At 35.4% G+C, this 17,174-nt stretch overlaps 1 protein-coding gene across 3 annotated transcripts in view; it reads left to right on the plus strand.

The window, feature by feature from the left end:
- REV3L (REV3 like, DNA directed polymerase zeta catalytic subunit) overlaps positions 1-17,174 on the plus strand; it is a 187,099-nt gene that overhangs the window by 87,516 nt on the left and 82,409 nt on the right. For all 3 annotated transcript variants that reach the window (XM_059176830.1, XM_059176831.1, XM_059176832.1), the window contains exons 10-13: positions 3,356-3,475; positions 6,510-6,747; positions 11,703-11,845; positions 12,690-16,848. In XM_059176830.1, the coding sequence (XP_059032813.1) occupies positions 3,356-3,475; positions 6,510-6,747; positions 11,703-11,845; positions 12,690-16,848 (4,660 nt within the window). The remainder of the gene's footprint in view (positions 1-3,355; positions 3,476-6,509; positions 6,748-11,702; positions 11,846-12,689; positions 16,849-17,174) is intronic.

Consider the following 17,174-nt stretch of genomic DNA (forward strand, 5'->3'; position numbering starts at 1 on the left):
TTTGAATTTTGTAAGCCTGATGATTCACAGATGTGTACCCTTGGAGCAAATAATACATTATATGTTAATTGAAAAAAAGAATAATGCTGCTATGAACACTTATATGTAAGTCTTTGTGTAGGCATGTATTTGCATTTTTCTTTAGAGATACAAGAATGGAATTGCTGGGTCATTTGATAAACTTACATTTAACTTTTTAATAAACTACAATACTGTTTTTCCAATGTGACTATACTGTTTTACATTTCCACCAACAGTATGTGAAAGTTGCAGTGACCCTGCATCCCCAAGAACATTTGTTATTTTTTTTTTATATAGCTATCCTAGTGTGTGTGAAATGGTATCTCATTATGGTTTTAATTATCTTTTCCCTTGTTATTAATGATGTTGAGTATCTTATGTCAACAGTATAACTTTGAAATCTTTCCTTTTTCATACATGTTTCTAGTTCACTCATTTTATCTGCTGAAGTGTTCCTTTGTAAGACTAAACATGTTTATCTGCTTCTCTACAACCATTAGATGGTTTTCACTTTTGCATTGTTATTAATAGTGTTATTTTTGTCACCTTGAGGCAAGAGTTTCTTTGTAGAAAACATATAGAAATGTAATTTGCCAGGTCTGAGAGTACAAGTACTCCACCTAGATAGCATCTGTTCTAACAGGTTTCTAGAAGTAAGGTAGTTAGATTTTACACGATTGGTAAATAAAAGAATAATGAAAGTTTTCCTCCAAGTCACATTGTTTGATACTCAGCTTTTCTCGGAAGGGGAGCCAGAATAGCAGCAGTAGAATTACAACTTTCTGCTGGAAAAGCCTCCTTTAGACTGTTGCATTAGCAGCAGTGGCTCTTTTGACTATATTTAACTAAAATTCAAAATGGGTATCTACACCCAGGGCTTCCTCTCTCCCTAGGAGGTGTCCCAGTACTGTGCCATCTCTGCCTCCTGGCAGATTGCACCTGAGGTCTCCCGACTCCCCTCATTGGCATCTTATTGGCTCAGAGTTCTACTTGCACTTGCTTTGTCTTAGCGTCTGCCAGCTGCATTCTAATCAAAATGTATCCAGCATTTCCATACTATTATTTCCTGTGCATTTTAATATCCACTTTTGACAGCTTCCAGCCACACTGGCTGCCTGCCTGACTGATCAGAGTTATCTCCTCAGGTACCAATTATTGATTTTATTAGTGTTCTGGTTATAAAGTTGCATAAATTTTGCCTTAACCTTTTTTTTCCCTGTAAGCCCTGGTTTTTTTAGAGCTACATTTTTTATATTTTGAAGTATGTTAATAATAAAAATATCACATTATAGTAGTAATGCTGTATTATAAAATTCCACTATAAAATGATCCTAAGTTTATAATCCCACAGTGTATCAGAGCTTATATTTCCCTGCATCCTCAATGGCATTTGATAGTATCAGATGCAAGAAATTTTTGCCATTTTGATTCTTTGAAATGGTATCTCCTTAGTTTAATTTGTATTTCCTACTTACTAATAAGTTTGAGCATTTGTGTGTCTTTATCTGAGAATTACTTATTAATGCTCTTGGTTCATTTCCTGTTGGGTCCTTCCCTATTGTGATGTAATGCAAGTTTTCATCCCTATGGCTTATGCATGCTTACAATTTGGTTTTTCACACTTAGATTTTATACTTATCTGAAATTTTACGTTTATGTGTAATAAGGATCTAATTATATATGTTTTTTAAGAGGGGGCAGAGGGAGAGGGGGAGAGAATCAGGGCTCAGTATCATGACCAGCTCAAATTAATAGGTAGACACTTAACCAACTGAGCCACTCAATCACCCCATATTTTTCTAAAGGTAAATAACTAGTTCTCACATATTATTGCAAATTTTTTTTCCCACTGAATTCTTCCACCTCAGTCATGTTCCAGTCTCACAGACCTGAGGTCACCACTCAAGTGGAAACCAGGAGTTGGTTGTCCAACCAACTGAGCCATCCAGGTTCCCCTCAAAACTTGTGGTTTTTTTTTTTTAAGATTTTATTTATTTGAGAGAGAGAGAGTGCATGAGTGGAGAGAGCGGAACTGTTTTCCATTTAGTTCTAACTGCCTTCCATTTTTTACTATAGTCTTTTTTCCCAGTGCTATTTGCTCGCTCTCTCCCTTTCACTAGATTATGAGACTCATCTTTATTCTTAAAATTATTTAATCCAGTGGTTCAAGTTAGACTTATAAAAATCATACATTAAAGGAGAAATTTTTAGATCTTGAAAGCTGAGAAATATAAAATTAATTTGTAATTTTTAAACCATAGAGAATAATTATATTACTCTTTTCCCTTTGTATATTTTAATTTAATCAGGATAATATAACTATACAAACTAGGTAGGATCAAAGAAGCTAAAGAGATTGTAAATATTTAGTGATTCACAGATGGAGGGTTTTTAATTTTTAAAAAATTTTTAAAAGATTTATTCATTTGAGAGAGAGTGTGTATGTGTACACATGATCACGAATGGGAGGAGGGGCAAAGGGAGAGGAAGTCTTTTTTTTTTTTTTTTTTTGAATTTTACTTTAGTTTTTTTCAGTGTTCCAAAATTCATTGTTTATGCACCACACCCAGTGCTCCATGCAATACATGCCCTCCTTAATACCCACCACCAGGCTCACCCTCCCCCCGAAGCCCTCAGTTTGTTTCTCAGAGTCCACAATCTCTCATGGTTTGTCTCCCCCTCAGAGTCCACAGTCTCTCATGGTTTGGTTTGTCTCCCCCTCCGATGTACCCAACTCCCTTCTTCTCTATCTGAGGAAGAGAAAGTCTTTTTTTAAGATTTTATTTTATTTTATTTTTTTGACAGAGAGAGACACAGCGAGAGAGGGAACAGAAGCAGGGGCATGTGGGAGAGGGAGAAGCAGGCTTCCCACTGAGCAGGGAGCCCGATGTGGGGCTCCATCCCAGGACCCTGGGATCATGTCCTGAGCTGAAGGCAACCGTTTAACAACTGAGCCACCCAGGTGCCCTGAGGGAGAGGAAGTCTTCAGCAGACTCCTCGCTGATGAGCACAGAGCCCAGTGTAGGTCTCCATCTTACCACCCTGAGATTATAATCTGAGCAGAAACCAAGAGTCAGAGGCATAACCAACTGCATCACCCAGGCACCCCTGGTTTGGGTTTTATTTTTTTCCTTTATAATTACTCCATGTCACTGGTTAGATATTCCTCTGGCTCTTACTAAGTTTTTTAATGTTTTTACTTAACACATATCACAGTAACACTTCAAAATTTTATAAATAGGTTTGCATCATTATGGTTTCTAATTTACATAAATTCTAAATAATAAGATTTAATCTGTTGCTTTAATGTTTTTGTATTCTTTGTCATTTTAAGGTCTCACTACACACAAAGTGGAGGAAGCTCTTATTAATGAAGAAGCAATTTTGAACCTCATTGAAAATAGTCAGACTTTTCAGCCTTTGACCCAAAGACTGAGTGAGTCACCAGTTTTCTGTAAGTAGCAATTCTACCATAAATTTCAGAATGTTAATCAATGGAAGTGTGTTATGTGAGGGGGTATTTTCCTTTGGTTTGAAGAGGTTAATGCTGCAAGTATAAAATGTAGCCGTGAATTAAATGAAGTAGCTTTGTTTTTTGTTTTCTACACAGCTTTAAAAAAAAAAAATTGTGAAAGAAAATAATTCCTTTGCCTTTTTTTCTTTTAACTTCACTTTGATTAGAGGAAAATCTTATTACTTTAGGGGAAGAATGCATTTTTTTTTAGTTAGACTTTTCCAAATTTGAATACATTAAAATACCATAATTCTTTTCTTGGTGAGTATCAGAAATTTCCCTGGACAGTTCTTATTAAGCCATTAATTTTTGTTTGGGTAGCATATGACTGTTATTTCTGCATCTCCCTAAATGCATTTTCATTAGCATCATAAGTCATTTGTCAGATTTCATTTCTTTAATATAGTCTAAATTACTGACATCTTTTACAGAAATTTATTTAAAATTTCATTGTAAAAAGTGAGAAGTCACTGAGTTTCATTCTTCTTGTTTTGCTTGATTTAGTGATTTTTTGTTTCTTTTTTTGTGAGCTTTCTGTTTTTTCATTCTTACTGTCTCATATGTATTCCTAGCTTTCTACAGTGTCCTCTGTCAGTTATCTTCATTTTTACTTGAATGGAACACAAATTGACTAAGAACAATACCAAAATTATTGTACACAGTCATATATCAAGAACATTTGAGACAGGAGTAGAAAACTTTTTTCCTTTATAAATGAATGGTATATGCAGAAGGAAATAACCCAGAGGAAAAAATAAGCAGCTGAAAGAGAGGAAGATAGAGAAAATGAAGGAAATTGAAGAAGATACTGAGAGAGACATATCCTTATTTCAATGTAATGAAATAGGCAAATAGACATGAATGAAACAGGCAAATAGAATATCATCAGTAGATAAATTCCACCTTGTCTAAGGTTGCAAAAATGCAGTCTTAATGCTAGTCAAAGATCTGAAAGTCAGATATCTGTAATTCATTCGCTAATACTGCTCTTTTTTAAAGAATGAGACAGGAAAAATGAACTGCAGTACTAGGTTTAAGAAAAGATTTTTGGGGGCCCCTGGGTGGCTCAGTCCATTAAGCATCTGCCTTCAGCTCAGGTCATGATCCCAAGTTCCTGGAGTGGAGCCCCACATCCCTGCTGAGCAGGGAGCCTGCTTCTCCCTCTCGCTCTCCCTCTGCCTGCCACTTTCCATCTTGTACTCACTCTGTCAAGTAAATAAATAAAATCTTTTTAAAAAGAGAGATTTTTGCCAAAATGGCAACAAACCTCTATCTTCATGGTCTTTTTAAAAAAGATTTATTTATTATTTGTTATTGAATTAAGATTTATTATCTGTGAGAGAGAGCATGCTTGGGAGGGAAGGGGCAGAAGGAAAGGAAGAGAGAATCTCAGGCAGATTCCCTGCTGAGTACAGAGCCTGATGTGGAGCTCAGGCTCATGACCCTGAAATCATGAGGTGAGTGAAAACCAAGTGTCAGATGTTGAACCGACTGAGCCACCTAGGCGCATCCCCCCCCTTTTTAAAATAAAATGTTTTATTGATGTATTTCACATACCAGAAAATTTACCTTCTAATTTATATGGTTCAGTGATTTTTTTTTAAAGACTTTTGATTATTTGAGAGAGAGTGAGTACAAATGAGGGGCAGACTCCCCACTGAACAGGGAACCTAACATGGGGCTCGATCCTAGGACCCTGAAACCATGACTTTAGCCAAAGGCAGATGCTTAACCAACTGAGCCACCCAGGCGCCCCAAGTTCAGTGATTTTTATCATGTTCACAGTTATGTAACCATTACCACTATCTGATTCCGGGACATTTTATCACCCTAAAAAGCAACTCCATAACCATTAGCAGTCACTCCTCATTCTTCTCTCCTCTTAGCTCTTAGCAACCACTAATCTATCTATTCTCTTTTTTACTGCATTTACCTATTTGGGTCATTTCATATAAATGGAATCATATAACCTTTTGTTTGTGACTTCTTTCACTTAGCATGTTTTCAAGGTTCATTCAAATTGTAGCATGTATCAGTATTTCATTCACTACTGAATAATATTCCCTCATATGGATATACCATATAGTTCATTTGTCCATTCTTTACATGATGGATACATGAGTTGCCACCTTTTTGGCAATTACAAATGATACTGCTGTGATTATTTATGTATAGGTTTTTGTGTGGACATATATTTTTAGTATCTTGGTTATATACCAGGAGTGGAGTTGCTGTATCATATGGTAACTATTTTTAACATTTCAACAAACCATCAAACTTTTTCCCAAAGCTGCTGTACCATTTTACAGTCTGACCAGCAATGTAGAACTTCCTTCTTCGACTTCCTTGCCAATACTTACTACTTGTCTTGATTTGGCAAGCATAGTGCATATGAAGTGGCATCTCGTTATAGTCATGAAGAAGGGAAAAAACACGCTGAAAGTTTTTTAAGTAATGTTATTGACTACTTTAAAGCTCTCTTGTGTTTTTCAACCACATGTTTCATTTAACTATCCTGTGCACTAAATAAAATTTAAGTGAGAATAAGGTATTCACATGTATGGTTTTTAAGGCACCTCTTCCTTAGCATTAATTCACATATTTATTATGTATTTTGATTTTGTTTTAAACCCTGGTCACCCTATTTGGTTTAGTGTTCTTCAAGCTTAATTGTGCAGTAAGCTTGGACAGCTTGTTAAAATGCATCTTCCTGGGCCCTAACTCAGAAGTTCTGATTCAAGAGATAGAAGATGGGTTCTGGGGAATCTTCCTTTTAATGAGGATACAAAATCATTCCAGTGCGAAGAGTCCAAAGGTCATCACACTTTGATAAAACAGTTACATTGACAGAAGTCTTTGTATCAGCTGTATTTTTTCAGTATGTGCCAGCATCTGTGATTTTATTGAATGTAATTGACCTTAGTTCAGTTATTTAGAAAAGTTATTTGTTAGTGATGCTTCACTTGTTTTATAGTGGACAGTAGTCCTGATGAGGCTCTGGTACATCTTCTTGCTGGTTTGGAAAATGATGGATATCAGGGGGGAAGAAATAGGATACCATCACCATGTCATTTCTTTGGAAACACTAAAAATCCCCAAAATAGTGATGATGAAGAAAACGAACCACAGATTGAAAAAGAAGAAATGGAGCTTAGTTTGGTGATGTCTCAGAGATGGGACAGCCATATTGAAGAACCTTGTGCCAAAAAGAGGTAACTTTTTAGTTCTTTCAGTTATTTTTTACTATTGTTCATAATATAAATACTTTGTAAACTAGTCTTCTTTTAAATTCCTTTAAAGTAGTGCTTTGTTTTTCATGTGGCATAAACTTCATATTCTAAGCAAAGTAAAATTTTGCTCCATTTAAAAAGATTAAACCTAGGTGTTTTTTTCCAGTTTTATTAAAAGATTAAACCTAGGTGGGTTTTTTTTTTTCAAGTTTTATTGAGATATAATTGACCTATATCAGTGTATGAGTTGCAGTTGTACAGCATAAATGTTTGACTTAACATATATTATGAAATGATTACCACAAATAAGTTTAGTTAACATTTTTCATTGCATATAGATATAATAAAAAGAAATGAGGACGAAAAAGGCTGCTCCTTGTAATGAGAACTCTCAGGATTCATTCTAACAACTTTCCTCTTTAATCCTACAGGAGTGGTAACTATAGTTGCCAGGTTGTACATTACATCCCTAGTAATTATCTTACAACTGTAAGTTTGTATCTTTTGACCACCTTCCTCCAGTTCCTTCTACCCCCATAAACTTAACTTTTAGAAATTGCATATGTAGTATTAATATCTGTTGATAGTAAGTGGGGCAAAGTAGAGTGCCTCTTTATCCCTGAACTTGAGGAAAAAGAACACCCTCTGAGAGTTATATGGGTTACAGCAACAGTCACAGAGTCCGCTTGAAGACAAGAAATAGCCTTTAGGTCTGATTAGACTGAAGGAATTAAATATTAAAAATAAGTAAATAAGAGTCTCAGAAACAGACACTGGTATTCTTCATTTCTCAAATTAAATTAATAAGATGGCACTGTGGTTTTCCAAATTAAGTTTCTTGTGAAACTGATTGATTTGACTTATATATGTTCTGTATGTGGAAAAAGATTGGGCCTCTGAGCCTGAAACACTGAATATGCCTCTCCTCCAAACATAGGTAGATAATACCAGAACTTCTGAACTCTTTGTTTGAAATGTTCTCTTGTTATCTGTGTATATAAGCTCCTTCTGTATTTTCGCAATATGCTTCCTCAAAGAATTCCATTTTCATTCTATGGGTGGAGAATCCAAACCTACAAAATATTATTTCATACTTTCCTAGCTTCATGTACTCAGTTCCCTTTCCTGTGACAGTGATAAGTCATTCAAAGACTCAGAGCTTGACCTTTGAAGAACGAATGCTACCTGGTCCAGACAGAACCAGTATTTGATTTCCTGATAGATTTGACCCTTAACAATGTCATAAAATGTCTTTTATCAATATTTCCTAACTATTAAAAAAATAAAGTGAAGTGAAAGACATAAAATTTTTTGTAGATCTCTATAAATTGTTTTTTCAATTTTTTAATATAAACTTGATCAGTCTTTGCATGGAATAGCCTATTGGGAAATGCCTCAACCACATCAGCCTATAGATGGCTTTGTTCTTGTTTCTCTGTGATTTCTGTAATAAATTCCCCCCTACTTCTGGAAGTTTGCAGCTTCAGTGTTGTATTTGACTTGCCCTCTTTTGCCATTCTGTCCTTCCACTCACCTCCCTCCCAAGGTTAATGTCCTAGTTTGGGCCTTCATTATCATTTATCTGGAACACTATGATTCACTTTTTTTTTTTTTTAAAGATTTTTATTTTTTAAAGATTTTTATTTATTTATTTGACAGAGAGAGATCACAAGTAGGCAGAGAGGCAGGCAGAGAGAGAGAGAGAGGGAAGCAGGCTCCCTGCTGAGCGGAGAGCCCGACATGGGACTCGATCCCAGGGCCCTGAGATCATGACCCGAGCCGAAGGCAGCGGCTTAACCCACTGAGCCACCCAGGTGCCCCTATGATTCACTTTTTAATTGGTCTCCTCCTTGCCTCTAAGTCCTTCTTTATAATAGGGGTAATAATTACTATTATTAAGTAAACATGGACAACTTCAAAGGGAAGAAGGGAAGCAAAGAATATCAGGAATCTTCATGAGTTCACGCCATGCTCTACTCTCTTTATATCCTTTTAAAATATGGTTATTTAGGGGAATGTTATAATCATATTGGGTCTTGTAAGTCTTACATAGTATCCTTGTAGATAAGGAGAAAACATAAAACATGGCAGTAGTGACCAATTAGGTGGGTTCACAAGAACTTACATGACTTTGCACTTAAAAACAACATAAATGCTTAAATGCCAAGTATCATGCTAGACTGGATTGAGATTGTCACAAATATTAGAGATTGGTAATTCACTGGGTGACAGAATATAGTCCAGAAATATCTCAGAACTGAATAGGTGATGCCTAATATAGAGTCATGTGTTTAGGTTTAGTCAGTCAGCTTTATAAATACAGACTAGGTAGACCATCTCTCTGGGCTTAATCATCTATTCTGGGTTTAATTTCTGTTGGAAAGCCATGATTTTACTTTATTAGGAGCACAGTAAGTGTAGTGTTGTATGGTTGCCAAAATAATGAATTTAATTATTAGCTACTAGCTGTACCTAGGGTAACATTTATTATTCTAACAGATTTTAGATTTTATTAATAAAATAGTTGCAGTATTTACTTGATGTATTTAAGTCTTGCTGTAATAAATTGGATTGCTTCTTTCATATTTTAGCAATGTGTTGACTATCTGATTGATATTGTGGCATTTCACTTTTTCTTATTTCCATTTGTTTTTCTCTTTCTTGATTGTTTTATTTTGGTATTATTTCTTTGATTTTACCTTTAGTGTCTCATTAGCATTTTTCTACAGTTTCTTAGTTTCTTAGATGTTTCTTAGCTATTTATATTTTTGAGCCTATATTAAGTAGATACACATTCAAATATATAAAATTCTTAGAGTCACTATCTACTGGTTACCAGTAGTGTCAGCATGTTTAAAATCATAGGTGTGGTTTGTCCCACAATTAATGGATGCCTATATGTTCATTAACTAGACCAATCCTGTGAAAACCATGCCCAAGTCAACCTTGGGAAAACAAATTGAAACATTTCATTAATGTACTTTAGAAAGAGATTGAAAAATAGAAGTATAGTGTCTAGAAAAGGAGTTCTTCAATTGTATTTGGACGTCATATTTTGCTCTGAGTACCATATTTTAAGAATCCTGGGAAAGGAGAGAAAGAAAAGGATCTGTGAACACTGTTACTTTTATTTATTTATTTTTATTTTTTCTAATTTTGTGTTCAGTTAATTAAACATACATTATTGGTTTCCAAGGTAGAGGTCAGTGATTCATTAGTCTTATATAATACCCAGTGCTCATTACATCACATGCTCTCCTTAATGTGCATCACTCCATTACCCTATCCCCCCATCCCACCTCCCCTCCAGCAACCCTCAGTTTCCAATGATTAAGAGTCTCTTATGGTTTGTCTCCCTCTCTGATTTCATTTTATTTTTTTCTCTCTTCCCCTATGATCCTCTATTTTGTTTTCTTCTTCCACATATGAATGAGATCACATGGTAATTGTCTTTCTCTGATTGACTTATTTCGCTTAGCACAATACCCTTCATCCATGTCTTCCAAATGGCCAGATTTCATCTTTTTGATGGCTTAATATTATTCCTTTTTCTTAGTATTCTTAGTAGTATTCTTTTTTATCTATTCATCTGTCAGTGGACATCTGGACTCTTCCCATGTTTGGCTTTTGTGGGCATGACTGCTGTAAACATTGGGGTGCATGTGCCCCTTTGGATCAATACACTTGTATCTTTGGGGTAAATCCCTAGGAGTGCAATTACTGGGTCATAGGGTAGCACCATGTTCAACTTTTTGAGGAGTTTCCATACTGTTTTCCAGAGTGGCTGCACCAGCTTGCATTCCCAACATGTCACTTTTAAAGAACAGTAGAAAGGATAGATAATGTTTGGTCTAATTAGAGAGGAATTACAGGATAAATTATAAATGCCTTCAAATATTTTAAAGTTATCATATGGAAAATAGCAACAATAGGCTTCATATAACAACACAGAACAAAAGCAGAAATAATGAATGGAATTTGGAAAGTACTGTGTAACAGAGGGGGAAAAATCCTAACAATTAATAATGGAAAAGATTAGCTCATGGACAGCAAGCAAGCCCCTTATACTAAGAATGTAAGAGTGGAGATTTTGTCATCTGTTGAAATAAGGTTTTTGCATTCAGTAGAAAATTGGACTAGATGACCTCTAATAATTCTTTCAGCTCTTAAGACAGTGGTTTTAGGACGAATTTTGATTTGGTAAAGGATTAATGGAGAAACTGTTATATCTATAATTAAGGGACACTTTCATATTTTTGAGACCAGAGAAAGAAAAGCTTAGGTATGGATAGAAAGGGAAGTATCAAGCTAGGACTTGGTGAAAAAATTTAAATCGATAAGAGATGAACCCTGAAGAGATTATCTATCTGGAATTCACTGTCCATCTGAATTCTTTAGTAACCTGCTTTAGAGCCGCTGTTCAGATTGACTCAACACCTCTACTACTTCCTAGCCCCTCTGAACCCTGTTTTCTCTTCCAGCCTGACCGGAGTACCCCCTTGCTTACTTTTGTGTTTGTTTTTTCCAGTTCACAGTGTAGAGATTGTATATTTATGGAGACGTCTTAAAATATGCCGGGATGCTACCTTTTTAGAAGTTATTGGGTTCTCAGCCTAGCTGTTATCCAGATCTAATAATAGGATGAGAGGGAGAATATAAGGAAGAACATGATTAGATATGGTAGTCTAGGATATTGTGGAACTTTGGATACAGGAATGACGGTGTCTTCTAGCTCACATGAAAAGAATTTTAAGTTTATCTGCAGTAACTTTTTATAGAACATAATACCAAAGCAAGATAAATCTGCTTTTTCTTTTTGAGGTTCTAATTTTCAGATCTTTTCAATTTTACTATTACAACATCAGATTAAGCAAATATTTTTAATCTGACATGCTTTTTCTATGATCATACTCCTAATGAATCTTAATATTCTCTAGATCACTGTGTAGAAATACCCATAGAAGCTCAACTGAAGAGGATGATTCATCTTCAGAAGAAGAAATGGAATGGAGTAATAACAGTTTGCTTCTAGCCAATCTTTCTATACCTCAGTTAGATGGAACTGCAGATGAAAACAGTGGTAAGTTATCTAATACTAAGAGCATTTTATGATTTAGCAGCTGAGAATATATTTGCTTTTAAAACTGTAATCACACATACAAAATCAGCTAAGTGTGAAGCTTTGACAATACTACTATGTTTTGTCCTTCTCCAAGATTTTTTCTCTTGCAAGAATGTGGATATATGACTATTTCTTATTTCTAAGAGGATAATATTTGTAAATCACTGATTTAAAACTTCATAGACTTTAATCAGTTTATCATGTTAACATTTAAGTAGTATAAACTGTAAGAAATATATTCAGATGTTAACTAGTTGGAATTTAAATAAAAACTAGAGAAAAAATACTCTCAGCTTATTTGAAGTGATATACAAAGAAGCATACTGTTTTATGAAAAATTTTCAAGGTGACAGTATTTTTCCCTATTCACCATGAAGGCACTGAATATTAATATAAAATTTCTTTTTTAAATTTAAATTGTAATTTTTAAATTTATTTTTTATTTTTTTGAGAGAGAAAGAGAGACAACATGCTCTGTGTAGAGCCCTTGCAGAGCTTGATCCCAGGACCCTTAGCTCATGACCTGAGCCAAAATCGAGAGTCAGCTGGGACCCCTAATGTAACTTATTTCTGACCAAAAGAAATATGTTTAAAATAATGAATAATAATCAAGTGTAACTGACTGTTGATTATTTAGGTTGAGTTATTATCTTAATGAGAGGAATGACATTTTGTTAAGATAACCATTTTATGCATGGAAACGTAATTTTCTATAGCTTCTTTCATGATGATAGTATGGAGAAATATTTTTTAAAAAATTAAAAGCATGAAGGTGAAATAAATTCTTTTTCCCCAATTTCAGACAATCCCTTGAACAACGAAAATTCCAGGACCCACTCTTCTGTGATTGCAACAAGCAAGCTATCAGTAAAACCTTCCATTTTCCACAAAGATGCTGCTACATTAGAACCCCCATCTTCTGCTAAGATTACCTTTCAGTGTAAACACACAAGTGCCCTTTCTTCCCATGTTTTGAATAAGGAAGATTTAATTGAAGAACTTCCACAGCCAAACAACATAGAAAAATGTCTAGATCACTCAGTTGCTTCTTTTACAAATGAAAGTACTTACTCCATGAAATACCCTGGATCTTTGAGCAATTCTGTCCATTCAGAAAACTCTCATAAAGAAAGTAAGAAAGATATCCTCCCAGTATCTTCCTGTGAAAGTAGTATTTTTGATTATGAAGAGGATATTCCATCTGTTACAAGACAGGCACCAAGTAGAAAGTATACAAATATTAGAAAAATTGATAAGGATGCCCCTTTTATACACATGAACCGTCATAGTAGTGAAAGTACATTGGGCAAAAATTCTTTCAACTTTTCTGACCTAAGTCATTCAAAAAATAAGTTATCCTCTGAAGGAAATGAAAAAGGAAACAGCACAGCTCTGAATAATTTATTCCCTTCATCATTAACTGAAAATTGTGACTTGCTCTCATGCTCAGGAGAGAATAGAACTATCGTACATTCTCTTGATAGCATTGCTGATGAAAGTGGGCTAAATAAACTTAAAATTAGATATGAAGAGTTTCAAGAACATAAAACAGAAAAGCCAAGCCTCAGCCAGCAAGCGGCACATTATATGTTTTTTCCCAGTGTTGTTCTTTCTAACTGTCTCAGTAGACCACAGAAACTCTCTCCTGTCACATACAAACTACAACCCAGCAGTAAACAGTCCCGGTTAAAAATGAATAAAAAGAAATTTATAGGTCATCAGGAGACTTCTACCAAAACTAGTGAGACTGTATCTCCAAAAGATACTTGTATACAAAATAATCCTTGTAATCCTGAGAAGAATAATGGATTGGCCAGTGATCTAATTAAAGTCACCCGTGGAGCTTTTGAAAATAAAACACCTGCAGACAGTTTTATAGACTGTCACTTTGGAGATGGAACCTTAGAAACTGAACAGTCCTTTGGATTGTATGGAAATAAATATACACTTAGAGCCAAACGCAAGGTGAATTATGAGACTGAAGATAGTGAATCAAGTTTTGTAACACACAACTCAAAAATTAGCCTACCTCATCCCATGGAAATTGGTGAAAGTTTAGATGGAACTCTCAAAGCTCGAAAACGAAGAAAAATGTCTAAAAAGCTACCCCCTGTCATCATAAAGTATATTATTATTAATAGATTTAGAGGGAGAAAAAATATGCTTGTGAAGCTAGGAAAAATAGACTCTAAAGAAAAACAAGTTATATTGACAGAGGAAAAAATGGAACTATATAAAAAGCTTGCACCTTTGAAGGATTTTTGGCCAAAAGTTCCTGACTCCCCTGCAACCAAATATCCCATTTATCCACTAACACCAAAGAAAAGTCACAGAAGAAAATCAAAACATAAGTCTGCTAAGAAAAAAACTGGTAAGCAACAAAGGACAAATAGTGAAAATATTAAAAGAACTTTGTCCTTTAGGCGAAAACGGTCACATGCCATCCTGTCACCTCCCTTGCCATCTTACAATGCTGAAACCGAAGACTGTGACTTGAATTATAGTGATGTTATGTCTAAACTAGGTTTTCTTTCTGAGAGAAGCACAAGTCCCATAAATTCTTCTCCCCCTCGCTGCTGGTCTCCCACAGATCCAAGAGCTGAAGAAATGATGGCTGCTGCAGATAAAGAAACAACGCTCTTTAAGGGTCCTAATGCATGTAATAGTAAGACTGTTAATTCTCGTATGGAAAAAAATAGTCGAGCAAGAGCGCAGGTTAAGAAATCAAAAACTAAGCTTGTTAATCCCTCTGTAGTTACTAAGAAAAGGAACAAACGGAATCAGACAAATAAAGTAGGAGATGATGGAAAAAAGAAACAGAGAGCAAAACAGAAACAAAAAACAAATGAGAAAGCTATGCCAAGAAAACATATAACAATTAAAGATGAAAAAATAAAATCTCAGTCTGGTGCTGAAGTTAAGTTTGTGCTGAAACATCAGAATGTGTCTGAGACCTCAAATACTTCTGGAGGCTCTCAGTTACTTTTTAAACAGAAAGATGTGTCACTAATGGGCTCTGCTATAGATCATCCCCTTTCTGCTCCCCTGCCCACTGGAATTCATGCACAACAAAATTTATCTGGCTGCTTTTCTTCTTTTTTAGAAAGCAAGAAGCCTGTAGATTTGCAAACATTTCCCAGCTCACGAGATGATTTGCATTCATCAGTTGTTTGTAGTTCTTTGGGACCTGGAGTCTCAAAAATTAATGTTCAGAGGTCTCATAATCAAAATACTATGTTTACTCTGAAAGAATCAACCTTAATTCAAAAAAATATATTTGATCTTTCCAACCATTTGTCTCAGGTAGCCCAGAATACACAGATATCTTCGGGTATAATGTCTCCAAAGACAGAAGAGAACGCAAATACACAAAAAAGTTATTTGTCATCTATCGGAAAGTTAAATGAATATCGTAATTCTTTAGAATCAAAGCCAGACCAGGCATATGCCCCTAATTTTTTGCATTGCAAAGACAGTCAGCAGCAGATTGTGTGCATGGCAGAACAGTCAAAGCACAGTGAAACTTGTTCTCCAGGAAATGCAGCTTCAGAGGAAAGCCAAATGCCTAATAATTGCTTTGTAACTTCCTTGAGAAGTCCAATCAAACAAATAGCATGGGAGCAAAAACAAAGGGGCTTTATTTTAGATATGTCAAATTTTAAACCTGAAAAGGTAAAACAGAGGTCGTTGTCAGAAGCAATTTCACAAACCAAAGCACTTCCTCAGTGTAAAAGTCGAAATGTGTCAACACCTTCAGCATTTGGTGAAGGCCAGTCTGGACTGGCAGTTCTAAAAGAATTGTTACAGAAAAGACAGCAGAAAGCACAAAATGCAAATATTATGCAAGACCCATTACCTAATAAACATCAACCAAACAAAAATATTTCTGGTTCCCTTGAGCAAAACAAAACAATTAAACGAACACGATCAGTAACGGCTTCAAGAAAACCTCGAACTCCCAGAACTACAAAACCTAAAGAAAAAGTTCCCAAACTTCTTAAAGTAGACTCTCTAAATTTACAAAACTCTGGCCAGTTGGATAACTCTCTATCAGATGACAGTCCCATCTTTTTTTCAGATCAAGGTTTTGAGAGCTGTTACTCACTTGAAGATAGCTTGTCTCCTGAACATAATTATAATTTTGATATTAATACAATAGGTCAAACTGGATTTTGTAGCTTTTATTCTGGAAGTCAGTTTGTCCCAGCTGATCAGAATTTGCCTCAGAAATTCTTAAGTGATGCAGTTCAGGATCTTTTCCCAGGACAAACCATAGAAAAAAATGAGTTTTTAAGTCATGATAATCAGAAGTGTGATGAAGACAAACATCATGCCTCAGACTCAACCTCGTGGATTAGATCTAGCACTCTAAGTCCTGAACTATTTGAGAAATCATCAGTTGATAACAATGAGAATCATCGCCACAACCAGTGGAAAAGTACCTTCCATCCTCTAACAACTCGCTCTAATTCAATAATGGATTCTTTCTGTGTCCAGCCGGCAGAGGACTGTCTAAATGAAAAATCCAGATTGAATAGGAGTTCAGTAAGCAAAGAAGTGTTTCTTAGCCTCTCACAGCCAGGCACTTCAGACTGGATCCAAGGTCATACCAGAAAAGAGATGCAACAGTCTCTTGACTCAGTCAATACCTCTTTTACTACAATACTATCCTCCCCTGATGGTGAACTTCTGGATGCAGCCTCTGAAGATTTAGAATTGTATGTTTCAAGAAACAATGATATATTGACACCAACTCCCGATAGTTCACCAAGGTCTACCAGCTCTCCCTCACAATCTAAAAATGGCAGTTTCACCCCTCGAACTGCTCACATTCTGAAACCACTTATGTCCCCACCAAGTAGGGAAGAAATTATGGCAACTTTGTTGGATCATGACCTTTCAGAAACTATTTACCAGGAACCATTTTGCAGTAATCCTTCTGATGTACCAGAAAAGCCCAGGTAATCAGAATTATTTTTTCTCCTTGAGTCACTCTGAGTACTTATAATGATTATAGCATTGGTACCTGAATGCTCATGTTCTGGCTATAATATATTGTATTTATAAGTAAATCATTGTAAAAGTGGTTCATAATTAGGACTTCTGAGAAAATTCACAAACTAGCTGGATGGTTGCACCTTGAGAACTTTAAGCTGATAAGTGTTGGTCTTCAATCTTACTGTTAACACTGTGTCAACATCAAGGATTAGAGATGCAGATGCTCACCATGACATGATGCCAGATTAAGAAGGATGTGATAATACTTAAGCACATTTATCGTTTTAAA

Source organism: Mustela lutreola, chromosome 6, assembly GCF_030435805.1.
Source record: "Mustela lutreola isolate mMusLut2 chromosome 6, mMusLut2.pri, whole genome shotgun sequence".
Taxonomy (NCBI): Eukaryota; Metazoa; Chordata; class Mammalia; order Carnivora; family Mustelidae; genus Mustela; species Mustela lutreola.